The sequence below is a fragment of the Periplaneta americana genome, chromosome 14, assembly GCF_040183065.1.
Source record: "Periplaneta americana isolate PAMFEO1 chromosome 14, P.americana_PAMFEO1_priV1, whole genome shotgun sequence".
Lineage (NCBI taxonomy): Eukaryota > Metazoa > Arthropoda > Insecta > Blattodea > Blattidae > Periplaneta > Periplaneta americana.
The window spans coordinates 1,252,422-1,265,846 of NC_091130.1; the positions used below are offsets into that span (position 1 = coordinate 1,252,422).

At 37.0% G+C, this 13,425-nt stretch overlaps 1 protein-coding gene across 1 annotated transcript; it reads left to right on the plus strand.

Moving 5' to 3' along the window:
* The first annotated feature begins 416 nt into the window (after positions 1-416).
* On the plus strand, positions 417-13,206 carry Nelf-E (negative elongation factor E). Its single transcript, XM_069844790.1, has 6 exons — positions 417-654; positions 1,262-1,555; positions 9,945-10,141; positions 11,553-11,607; positions 11,910-12,021; positions 13,057-13,206. The coding sequence occupies exons 1-6, from the start codon at positions 574-576 to the stop codon at positions 13,137-13,139; spliced, it is 822 nt and encodes a 273-aa protein (XP_069700891.1). The 5' UTR covers positions 417-573; the 3' UTR covers positions 13,140-13,206.
* Positions 13,207-13,425: the final 219 nt, after the last annotated feature.

Sequence of the window (13,425 nt, forward strand, 5' to 3'; positions counted from 1 at the left end):
ACTTATATGGCTGGAATAGCGAACAATTATGCGTTTCAATATAATTTACCCCGTAAAATTTCATCAGTGGTTAAGTTACGAGGCTGTAGTTATGAAAACATGGTTAATTAATTGTGCCCAATTTGACAAAGTATGCATATATTTATCTTTACGGTCTTTGGTATGTTTACCAGCTGATCTCTTATTGCAGTTAAACACAATGCATTATTACCAACGATTGAATAGTTATGTAATTTAATATAAAAAGTGTCCTTTATCTTCAGAACCATAAAATGTAAATAATTTTGTTACGCATATTTTCAGTAACAGGTTATGGCTAAACTTAAATTACTTAATCAATAGTGGTATTTATTGTCCCACTCTGAGCTGCCGTGGTTTCGGAAACTCTATTTCCTCTTGTTAATGGGTTGGCGACTCTGCATATGTTTTTTGTGGGTATTAGCGTTTTTGACACTTCACTGCTTCAGTTCAGGCAAAAGTGCAGTGCTATTTTGAATTGATGTGTATTCGCAATATTACAGTTACCAGAATTAGGTATTGATCAATAGTTTAAAAACGTACAAACGTTAAAATATGGTGTATCTACATTTTCCAACAAACCTTACAGAAGAGGAATTAATGCTTCAAGCAAAATATGCAAAATTGAAGAAAAAGGTTAGTTGTATTTTACTTGAAAGAAAAAAAAACCACTGAATTAAAAACTCATCCTGTTGATTTGATTTTATTGTTGAGTGGCATGTTATACCGGATGAATTATTACTGAAGACGTAAGGTTTTTAATAAAGGAAACAAATATTTTGCAGTGGAAACTGTAGGTAGTAAGTTGGACTTTTTCTGTTGCTGGTGATGGTAAAGAAAATCGTAACATTTCTAATATTAACTTTATCTTCGTGTGCATGACTGACTGACGAAAGCTTGTGTATTTCAATGTAGAGGCAAAAAAAAAAAAACCAATGTCACACGGGGGTTCCAAGGTAGAATAATCTTCGCCAACAATGAAAAAAGTCCAATGTATGCTTCATCTAAACAGTTCACCTTTGCTTTGATCTCTCAATTTATATAGTTAAGAATAAGGTTTAGATTTACCTCATCTTTACAGTATACTTACCACAGTTGACTATTTTAAGTTGAAGTAGGCCTAAAATTTGTGTCAGATTTGATTACAATTTCCATTGTGTATGAATAATAATTACACGCTGTAAATAGTTCATGCCAGAGTTACAATCACTGTTCTTATTAACATATTGTGATGTCTTCTCAGAAAAAAGCATTGCAAGCCCTGAAGGCCCCCCGCCCAGAGCCGGAGCGTACTCCTCAGACTCCCAAGCGTCCAGCCGAAGCTCGCGATGCTCGAGAAGTGGCCAAGAAGCTTCTTAAGTCGGGAGCTATCACAGCCATTACGAAGACTCCAAAGAGACCAGAACAGGCAGGCTTCAAGCGACCGAGAGGCCTCGAAAGGAAGCTGTCTGGAACAGAGCGCACTGTCAGTGGGTACCAGCCCTTCTCTGCAACTCATCCAGAAGACATGGAGACCGACAATCGACCGAAAGTGAAGGTATGAGAACTTGAGCAGTATGATGTTATGGCTGTTGTACTCAAAGTAGGTATAGCCCTTCTCTAGTAGTTGAGCAAAAGATTGTTGTCTTATGTTTGAGTCATTCTGCACAAGAGCGCTAACAAAGGTACGCAAATTTTCAGTGGAAAATCTTTGAATTGAATGTACCGCCATTCATATAAACGTAGTTAAGGTCCAGGGGCAATTCTTCGAAGGACCATGGGATGAATTAATATGTTTGCAATGTTGCAACGTATGTACAATTAGAGGGAATGCATTTCAAGTCGGTCAGGCTGCCACATGAGGTTGTGTGAGTATTTGGGCGAAAAGATTGAAGATGAAATTGTGGATTTTTGGCCCCAAATTGGCGTCTTCCTTAAATTTTTCTTTCGTTGTCGATACGTACAATTCGACTAGAAGCCAAGAAAGTAAATAAATCACACCTTCATTTGTTGTATTCTGAATATACATGTTGGATGTTGTACATTTCTGTGCGTATAGAAGAGGAACTAGGCCTATTGTATTCGTGAGTATTTCATGGTGGTGTTATATTGTTTAACCTGAAACCCAATAGTCACGAATTGAAACTCACTGGTGGTTAATGATGAACTTCGAGACGAAAATATTCAAAGCATATTTTATCTCCAAGGCCTCCCCAAAGGTCTTTTTTTCTCAGGTCTCCCAACTAACACTTCAAACGCATTTCTGGATTTACCCTTACGTGCTACAAGCCCTACCCGTCTCAAAAGTTTGGATTTAATGCTCCTAATTATGTTAGGTGAAAAATGCAATGCATGCAGTCCTGAGTTGTGTAACTTTCTCCATTCACTGTTGCACACTATAAAACTTCTTATTTAACAAAAAAGTGTTTTAACATTACGTATGTTGTTGTTTTCTAATGCCAGGCGTTTGACAAAGTCATTTGACCTCTTGCATTCCAATATTTTTCAAAGATATTATCATGAAAATGGCAAGTTGTAGCCGATTTAAGTGAACACCATATTTCAACGTTTTGGTGGCTACTTCATTCACACACAACCCCCAGAATGTCTGGAGGACCACACCTGCTGTTGGTCGACGGGTCCATTGGACCTAGCTGGGAGATTTTGTTGATCACAGCTTTCCCTCCTTAAGCCACTGGAGGACGATTTTAGTGCCATAGCAGGTCAGCACTAGGAACAAAAAAGTAGAAAGAGGAGGAAGGAAAGGGAAATGAACCCCTAGGCCTCAAATGCTCTAAAGCCGTCGGGGTCGAAGAAAGTAAGAGTTCAGTCAGAGGACTGGATAGGAAAGGGTAAAGAGGGAATTAGGTATTGAATAGAGGAAAAGTATACCGAATTCAGTCATTAACTCATCAAGCTGACTAATGGATGAGTAGCTCCTCCCTTTAGTTCAGCTCGTAAAATTATGCTCACTAACAGCTGCACCACGGGAAGGTAGGAATGGGACATTGGGTATTTGTCCAGGTTGGTTCCTTGAAGCCTTCAATGGGAAGGATTAATGGCTCTCCCCTCTGTATCCGACAGATACCCTTTTGCAGCGACTTTACGTATGTTTAAAGCTCTTAAAATTGTTTATTCTCTTGATATTTTCGGGTAGTTTATTATAAAACTTAATTCCCAAAATAATGTGACTCTCCAACATTTTATTTAATTTGCATTTGGGAACAACTAAATTCAAATTATCGTATTGTAATTGTTAACATCATTCGCGGCTACTCATTATAAACAGACAAGACACAGACAGAAGAGTATGTTAATACCTTTAAATATTTAAAAATTTGTATAGAGTGTTCTCTTTAATGATATGCAATACCTTCTTTTGGAGTATATTTTTAGCACTGGCAATGTTACCACCATGAGTCAAATGAGTATGAGGAAAAGCATTGTGTGAGTTTAGTAAAGCACTATACGATATAAGCTTTTTCAATATTCTTAGCAAATACAAGGTTTTGGCTAGCTTAATACATAAAAACTGCGTATGATATTGCGAAGTAAGTTTACTATCAACCCAAAAACCTAATAAATTAACCGTGTTATATTTTCGCTAATATGTTTTCGTGGGATATCAGCCGAGTTAAAATTTTGGAATGTTCCAAGCTTTCAACTGCTTTCTCTGCAGCCATCTTCATGGAAGTTGTGTCTGGACAGAAAGTCGTGGGTTATATAGATGTTAGGCTGTCTCAGGTGATATGGGATTGGTTGGCGGATCAGCCAATCCGGGGCCGGGAATTATCATTCCTCGTAAGCTCTGCCCCTCCCGGGATTCTTGTGTGAAGTTTGGCGGGCGACGAGTCCTGTTCTGCCGGTTGGAATCGGTTGCTGTCCTCGGTCCGTGATCTTCGTGACCTTGATTGTAAGAGGGCCTAAGCTGGTCCAAGGCCGGTGTCCATGCCTGTTATATTTTATTTCCAAGTTTTATAGGCTAAATAAGATAGTTTGAATTTTGTGTAAATTCAAGCTTAACGCATTAGCATTAAGCCCTTCATTCAAATTATTTAAAATGATTGTCATGCCAATTGTGTTATCATTAAATGATTTTAGAACTGTGGTATCATCAGCATAAGCAATGATCTTTTCAGGGGTGACAGCAGAGATATCATTAGCAGGAACAGTAAAAAAGGAACGGGCCTAAAATAGATAATTGGGAAATAGCAGCATTTACAGTTGCAGCAGAAGACATTTCAGCATGCATTTCAACAGTCTGTTGCCTCTTAATCAAGTAGGATTTAATGTTTATTCCCAATACCCTCAACACCATGAAACTTAAGCTTGTTTAATATAACATCATGAGGCAAACGTCAAAAGCTTTACTAAGCTCACATAATGTAGCTCCAGCTGGTATTTCTTCAAAACTGTTCAACACACAACTGAGCACACATTCAACTGTCTTGAGTAGTTGACTTTCCAGATATAAAACCAAATTGATGCTCAGAGAGTACGTAGATTTCTTCGAAGTAAGTAACTAGTTGTTTCAATTATTTAGATGATAGGCACAAGCAGTGGCGTATACTGGTTTAAGGGTCTGGGCTACCACTGACCCTATTATTACACAAAATATATTTTAAAGTCCCTATAATAAAATTCCTTACCTATTTATATATGAATTTCAGACGTCTTGATTGGGACGAAAATACTTTGATGACTTCGTCATTGAAATTACAGTTGGGCCGCTTGCGAAGTTTCTGTAGAAATGACTTTTCAATGGACATCAGTGCCAAGCCGGATAAACGTTCTTGTGTATGAGTTGATCTACAGTAGGATTTTATTCTCTTCAACGGAGAAAATGTTCTTTCTACTGATGCTGACGTAGCAGGTATTGTCACAATTAATGTTGCCAATTTAAGGACTTCAGGAATAACTTGGTTCAGCTGGTTTTCATATATGGCAGATAATATTTCATGGACAGGTTTGTTCGAAAAATCAAAGACCTCTGCTGAATATATTACACTTAATTCATTTTTCAAACGTACTTGATCAAAGTGACTGTTATAGGACTGAAATAATTTGTTTAGTGCCTCATTCGGGAAGTTTTCTCTATAAGCAGAAAATTTTTGAGAATCTAGAAGATGTGTGAACTGAAGCTTTCCATAATCAAAAAATCTGTCAGTAATTTCCATGTGCATACGATCTAGTATGCTGTAGTACAGCTGCCTGTATTTCAATTCATCATCTCCTTTTCTTCGCTTTAATGGTGGTTCCATTGTATTGGCTGAAGAATTTTCATTTTCCATATTACTCCATATGGACGGAAACCCACTACGTCTGAACTCGAATATAGTATTTTTTAACTTTGATACCTCTTGCAAGCAGTATGCTATGTCTAGACTTTTTGTCTGAAGAATATTGTAGAGCACATCTGTATGTGCGAACACTCTAGCATAGACTTCAAGAAGAAATATATTCTGAAACTGTGTGAAAAAATACAAATATCCTTGAGCCTGCACAATTACATCATCAACCCAGTTTTCTTCAGAGTCATTACAAATGATATTTTCAAAGAAAGCAGTCAGTTGTTCTGTGTATTACTTTACTGTATTTACAAGCCGAGATGTAAAATTGCATCTAGTTGGTGCTACTTTTGGGAGTTTCTTTTTGATAAATTCTTGAGTTTTTCTGATCTTTTAGGAGATGATGAGAAAAATGCAGCTAAACCCGACAGTGTTTTGAAAAAAAAATGCGGCATTCTGGAATGGATGAAGTAGTTTGTTGCAAAACTAAATTGAGAACATGGCTGTAACAATGGACAAATAGTGCTTGAGGATACTTTCCTTGAACTTTTGTTTTTAAGCCATTAATATTTCCCGCCATAACTGAAGCACCATCATATGTTTGTGCAATTAATTTATTGCCGACATTGTATTCTGCTATAACACCTTCCACATGCTGAAACCAAGCAGCAGCAGTTTTGCCCGAACTGACATTTGTGAATCCTATAAACCGTTCTTGAACATTGGCAGTACTATCGACGTATCTTAAAACAGTGGACAATTGACTCTGATTAGAGCAGTCAGTTGTTTCATCAACAACAATGGCCGCAAAAGGTGCTTCTTCTATTTCAGATTTTATGTTCTTTATCATAACCCCACTTATAGCAAATATTAAGTCATTATGAATTGCGGGAGAAGTACCACGAAATACTGTTGAACTCTCAAGATGATTGGCCAGTAAATGGTCAAATTCACTTAAGGAACTTAAATATTCAATATAATTTCCTCTATTGTCTGATTCCACACTCTCATTATGATCCCGAAAAGCCAATTCTTGTTTTCCTAGAAAGCAGACTGCGTTAATAAGATGCAGTAAAATCTCCCGATTTTTTTTTTCCACAGGAGCATTGTGTTGGTTGATATGTAGAGCTTTTTGCTTATCTAGCTGTAAATCAATTCTTGTCTTCCCAAAGTTTGCAAAGTTCATGCTACTACAAATATGAGCTTTTGATTTGTCGTGTTTTAGGACTGCCGTTCGAAGGGAGTTGATATTAGAAAACCCTCTTTTGACCACACATTAGTTTTGCGGCTAAATAACAAACATGGCCAGCAAAATAGTTTAGACAGTTTAGAAGTACCACACAACCAATTCCACTTACCATATGATGTTGAAGTGAAATGGCGTGTGTACTCACGCTGTTTTTCTTTTACGTCCATGGACAAATTTAACTTAGGAGTTGGTCTTTCCATTTTCACAATTTCAACTTTCTCGTTGTATGTACGACGGTTAAAAGGCACTTTTAATAAACCTTCTATTACACAGTCATTTTCAACACAAACCTCTCCAGAAACTTGTTCTGCCATATTTTTCACAATATCACTTAATTGGGAAATTAAAAACTTAATAATTACAATTAATATAACTCTTAGACACTCGAACAAATCACAAATTTAAAATACTGCACTGCAAGAACACAATTACATTCATGAGCTAGCGTGCTAAGCGTACTGTTGCTTCACGCCTGCGAAGAAACCGATCACGAGAGCGGCAACTCACCCGGCCTTACACTGCATGATGGAAACAGAAGAGAGAGGGGGGCGGGCAGTTGTGCGACAGAACAGCGTTAGCGGAACGGTCACAGGCTACCCCTCGTAGCAGCGGTTTCTCCAGCGATGCCGCCTTGACAACTTGTTTCTTTTCGAGAGCAGAGAGTGCATATAAATGTAACGATTACTTAATTTTAATTACTGTGGTAAAACTAATAATACAAAATTATTACATTATGTTATATTATAAACTTTTTCTTTTGTAATTTCCTTGGGCTACCGCCGGTAGCCCCGGTAGTCTGCAGAATACGCCCCTGGGCACAAGAGAAACAGGCGTATAATTCGACATCATGTTTCTTTCACTTTTCTTAAAACAGGAATAACCTTAGAGCATATAAACTGTATTCAGAAATAGCCTTCATCCAAGCAATCAATTAATTATCAATACCGATGGGTCTAAAATATATAATTGATTTTAACAAATAATTAGAAAAACCATAAATATCCCGACTTTTTAAATTTCAATTAATCAGATTATATTCTGATTAATAACAAATATTGTAATTCTATTAACATGAATTGGAGCACGACCAGTAGAAGACCCTTATATTATTACTGGACAAATCTTATTACTAAGCTTCATGATAAGTTTATAAACTTCATTGTGTGAGGCAGGTTTTCATCCAAAAGTACAATTGATCTAATCGGATTTGTTTAAAAATTCACTCACAGAAACTCCAGGAACGAGTATCGAATTCTTAATTTTTTTTATGAAATGATTATTGCTAAAATCGTTAGCTGTGGCATTATCGGGCAAAATACGAGACACAATAAATTGTACAAGATTCTCTATTAATTATTTCCAATATCTTTTTACATCATTATTAATGTTCAAAATTAAATTCTGATTAGCTTGCTTTAGTTTAGATTTGTACTCTCTCATTTTATTAGCATAAAATCGCTTAATGAGGTCGTTATTCCCTACGTTTAAAAGCATCCTTCAAATATGAAGCATGCAAATAGAGACTGTAATTCATAAGTATACCAAGGATTTCTTTTTTAAACATTTCTGACAATACAGTAGCGGTATGTTTAATTTGAATATATTTAAAACATGGATTATATAATTAAATTAAATTGAGAAAGAATTCACTAAAATAATATGTTCAGCATTATTAAAAGTGAACATTGAGTTCCATTCAGCTTGATATAATAAACATACAAAAGAACAGATCTTATAAGAAATCATTCTAATTCAATTCAAAGAAAATTCATAATCGAAATAGATAAATTATTTTTAACAGTAAACCAAACAGCACTATGGTCAGCCAAAATGGGGTCCACACTCCCAAATTCATAATATTCGTTCTTATTGTGATTCGTAAGAATGTTGTCCGAGCAGGAATTCATATGAGTTGGATCATTGTTTATGTAATGAATATCAAATTGTTCTGAAATACAGCAGAGTGCCGATTATCCGGCTAAGGGCAATCCGGATAATAAAGAGGGTGAGAGCGCTGTGTGGTTTTAATCTTGAAGGGAGACAGGTCGGACCCAGTAAATTAGAAAGACGATACTTGCATGTACATAATATGTAACTGACTTTATAAAACTTTGCTGTTGTTCAGTACTGTATACACATAAACTTACTTACTTACTTACTTACTGGCTTTTAAGGAACCCGAAGGTTCATTGCCATTGGTCGCCATTGGTCCCTATCCTGAGCAAGATTAATCCATATCCCACCTGCCTCAAATCTATTTTAATATTACCTTCCCATCTACGTCTCGGCCTCCCCAAAGGTCTTTTTCCCTCCGGCCTCCCAACTAACATTCTATATGCATTTCTGGGTTCGCCCATACGTGCTACATGTCCTACCCATCTCAAACGTCTGGATTTAATGTTCCTAATTATGTCAGGTGAAGAATACAATGCGTGCAGTTCTGTGTTGTGTAACTTTCTCCATTCTCCTGTAACTTCATCCCTTTTAGCCCCAAATATTTTCCTAAGCATCTTATTCTCAAATACCCTTAACCTACGTGCCTCTCTCAAAGTGAGAGTCCAAGTTTCACAACCATAAAGAACAACCGGTAATATAACTGTTTTATAAATTCTAACTTTCAGATTTTTTGACAGCATACTGGATGATAAAAGCTTCTCAACCGAATAATAACAGGCATTTCGCATATTTATTCTGTGTTTAATTTCCTCCCAAATGTCATTTATATTTGTTACTGTTGCTCCCAGGTATTTGAATTTTTCCACCTCTTCAAAGGATAAATTTCCAATTTTTATATTTCCATTTCGTACAATATCCTCGTCACGAGACATAATCATGTAGCCTACTTAGTCTTTTCGGGATTTACTTCCAAACCTATCTCTTTACTTGCTTCCAGTAAAATTCCCGTGTTTTTCCTAATCGTTTGTGTATTTTCTCCTAACATATTCACGTCATCCGCATAGACAAGCAACTGATGTAACCTGTTCAATTCCAAACCCTCTCTGTTATCCTGGACTTTCGTAATGGCATACGTAAACTACTGTAATTAAAAAATAAAAGCAATCCGGATAATAGAAGTGCGGATAATTTGGACTCTGCTGTACATGCATCCATTACTACTACTTGATATTTATTATTACATGTCATAGAATGCTAAAGACTATCGACAGAGTCAACAGTAACTGGTATAACAGGTGAATAGTTCTAGGTTATTCTGTGGAAAGTAAAACCACGTGCTTAGTACTCTATACTATTCGTGGTATGCTACTGTTAATGAAAAAATAGTGTCTCCATGGGTTTAGCATTTTTGTAGAATTACCTGTGCAGCATATAAAACCACCAGGTTAGTCACTGCTGGTGACTGACAGTTGGGGTTCTGGTCTGAATGCTTGCTGACTTTCGGTTCTTTGCAGAACTTATATGACAGCTTTGTATCAGCACGCGACCGCGAGGAGAGAGGACTGACAGAGAAGCGAGATGGCCGCGCCGACAAGCCCCGGCAGGGCAACACCATATTCGTCTCAGGATACAAGATCACCGAGGACTTCCTCAAGAAGACCTTCCACACATACGGCAACATCGTTAATGTCACGATGGAGATTGAGAAGAAGTAAGTGGCTGGTCTGCCATATGATACTAGAACTGAGAAAAAAGAAAGTTGAAAAACATTCCGTTATCTAAAGAGATTGGTTTAATGTCCTAACAAACAGTAACACATCTCTGTTTGTTACGCATCTCTGTGTCAGATGCTATTTTGGTAGATTGTCCTGCTGCAGTTATCAGTCAGATGACAACCAAACTAAGAGTACATCGTGTGAAGGTACAACGCCACTGACATTATAGGTTAACACAAAAAAAGGAGGTATTATTTTCAGAACAATCTTTTAAATTGTTAGAGGATAGCCCTCAAAAACCGCTACAGGAGGTGTTTCCAGTCTATTACAGTCGCATTTAAAAACAAAAACTTTTCTATATCTGTCCTCTGTTTCATACTTTTAATTGTGTCATTGTGATCTGCCCTTGAGAACACGAAGGTTTTCAGTTCAACTCCCTGTGTCCCTCCTTACTCTACACCCTGTATATGCTTTAAATAGTGCACAGAACCTCGATTTTCTGCCTAGTCGCTGAAGTGCCTGAACCCAGTAGCCTATATGAACTTTTTCGCACTCATGACCCTTGCCATGTTCTATGAATTTTTCCGCCCCTTTTTGTACTCTTTCAAGACAATCTATTTGTTTTACTCTGTATCGATGGAATTGGTCATATTTCTTTTGATTTGCAATTTTAATAACAGTAGTGTAAATTAATATCATAATGATGATGATAATAATAATATTAATAGTAACATAATAATAATAATATTAATATTAATAATACTTCAACGGGAGATTGTAATACACCATAAGACCTGATATTTGAAGAGAAGAAGAAACAGGGAATCTTAGTAATAATAGCACGTAAAATTGTAAAAATTTCTTCTACCGAATTTAATTTTCATGTTTAAAGGCCCTTTCACAATGAAAATTAAACATAACCGTAACATAAACACAGAAGTTTGCGCCCAGGCTACCAAATGGGATCATTCACAATGATTCACATAAGCATTGACATAAACATTACCGTAAGACATTAACATGAAAGTTTGCAAACTACAAACTTTCATTCTTATGCTTACGTGATTTGCAAACAGAACACAATCACGGAGCGCTGAAGTATATGACAGAATATGAGGAAATGGAGTCATTGTTATGTTTCCATGGTTACCAAGTATGTTTGTTGTTATGTTTATGTTCCCATCGTGAATGATGGTATGACTTCTTGATTTTACCACAGAGTTTATATTCTTAAGTTAACGCTTACGTTATGTTTAATTTTCATTGTGAATGAGCCTTAACAGTCCACCTTCCTTAGAGCCTTGCCGTTTGCACCATTCTTCTTAAGTTTTAGTGTGCAGCCCTCAAAAGCCATTCCTGGTTTCTGTTGGTGCGTTCTGTGTATTTAATGATGTTGTTCTTTTTCAGTCGTGGCTTCGTAACATTTGACAAGATGGAGGCTGCAGACCAGGCGATAGCAGAGGTAATAATATCACATATTTCATAATGGTGTAGCTCAGATGGACTCTAGATCTGAGAAATGCTTAATGTGGGTTTGAATGCTTGATTGGGTTTCTTCTGGGATTTTCCCCGAATGTAAAGCGAATGTTTTCATATCTTTCCCGTGTATTAAGTTCGGCAAAAAAGAAGCTTACTTTGTAATATAGCCTGCTACAGGTGTTACGTCATAACATTTGAACTATGACTGTCAAGTGGTTGGCCTTACTGTTACTATTCATCTTTCCTATTGTGGATAAATTAGTTGCTATGTTGTGTTCGTCTCAGATGCACGGCAGCATGGTCGCTGGGGTGCAGCTGAAGGTGTCCCTGGCTAGGAGGCAGCCTATAATCCAGCCCATCAATGACGCTGCTTCAGCCACCACGTGGTCCACTATAGGTGAGTGCCAGACATACAGTCCTTATCGTGGCATAGTGAACTTGTTTCTGTATGGCTAGCACATAACTATTCCGACAGTGGTCCACAAGGAAATGATAGCCAAGACGAATTGGGATGATGTGAAGAAGAATATGTACACTGACATCAACATGACGTTTTAGTATTAGAGTGTAGGCTTTCACGGCCAGCGTCAATAGGAGAAAGGTTTTCCGGGCTATGAGACCATGGTCCGTTGGTTGTGTGACCAAACATTTCGTTCACTGCTGCGGTGTGTATTGCTGGTGCGGCTGGTTCTACTGCACGTGCCGAAGATGTTCACCGCAGCAGTGAACGAAACGTTTGGTCACACAACCAACGGACCATGGCCTCATAGCCCGGAAAACCTTTCTCTAATGACCTTTTAGCATCATGCGACAGTTTACTTTCTTTTCCACACTATATTTCTGGAAAAGATACAGAGTCTCAGTATTCTTGATTACATAATATTATGAGATTATATAAAGTTATTCGCTACGAGAATCCACTTTTGACGGAAAATAGAATCCACATGTTCCTCATTCTCGTAAGGTAGCAGCCTCATGGTAATTTTAGATTACTTTATTTATCCTATCACAATAACCCTTTACTCAGGCTCTTTATTTTTATTGTTTTAAGAGAATTTTTTTCTTTATTGGTCCTGCATCTATATTTTGTACTGGATTCTCTTGTTATTTGCTGGTAATTCGATTTTTTATTAATATAAGGTACGGTATTATATATAAATTAATTATTTAAATAAAATAACCTAATTTACTAAAAAAGAGGGTTATTCATATTATAATAACTGATTTATATAAAATACAGACAGTTTCCTTTCCTTTCTCACCTCTGTATCTGGAGACAAAAAAAAATTAAACTAGGAAACGTCTGTGTTTTATAATTAATAAGTAATGGAGAAAGTCCATCCATTACAGCAAACATTGTGTCACTTGGTTGATACTTTCCATCCCCTGCTGACTTCTGTTTGCATACATGGAGATGTGAATCTTGTTCCAGCTGCCAGCCACTCCCAGAAGGGCAGCCACAGGGACCGGCGGGAAGTTGTTGTGTATGATGATGAAGAAGGCCTGTTCGACTAGTTGAGTAAGCAGTCTGTATTGTACATATTGTAGGAATTTAAAAAATAAATTTATACTTACATCTCTAGACCAGCTTGTGTGCTTTCTATCAGATATGAAGAAAGGATGTTTCGAATCATATCACAGGATCTGAACAACAGGATACAGGCAGAAGTTCCGGCTTTATTGCAATGTGTCATGAACAAATTCTGGGTGAGATTGCAGCAAACCATAAGATGCCGGGAAGATCGCTTGAAATGTGTCATTCAGGAAAATAGTAATATGCTAATAAATTGCATTCTTCACG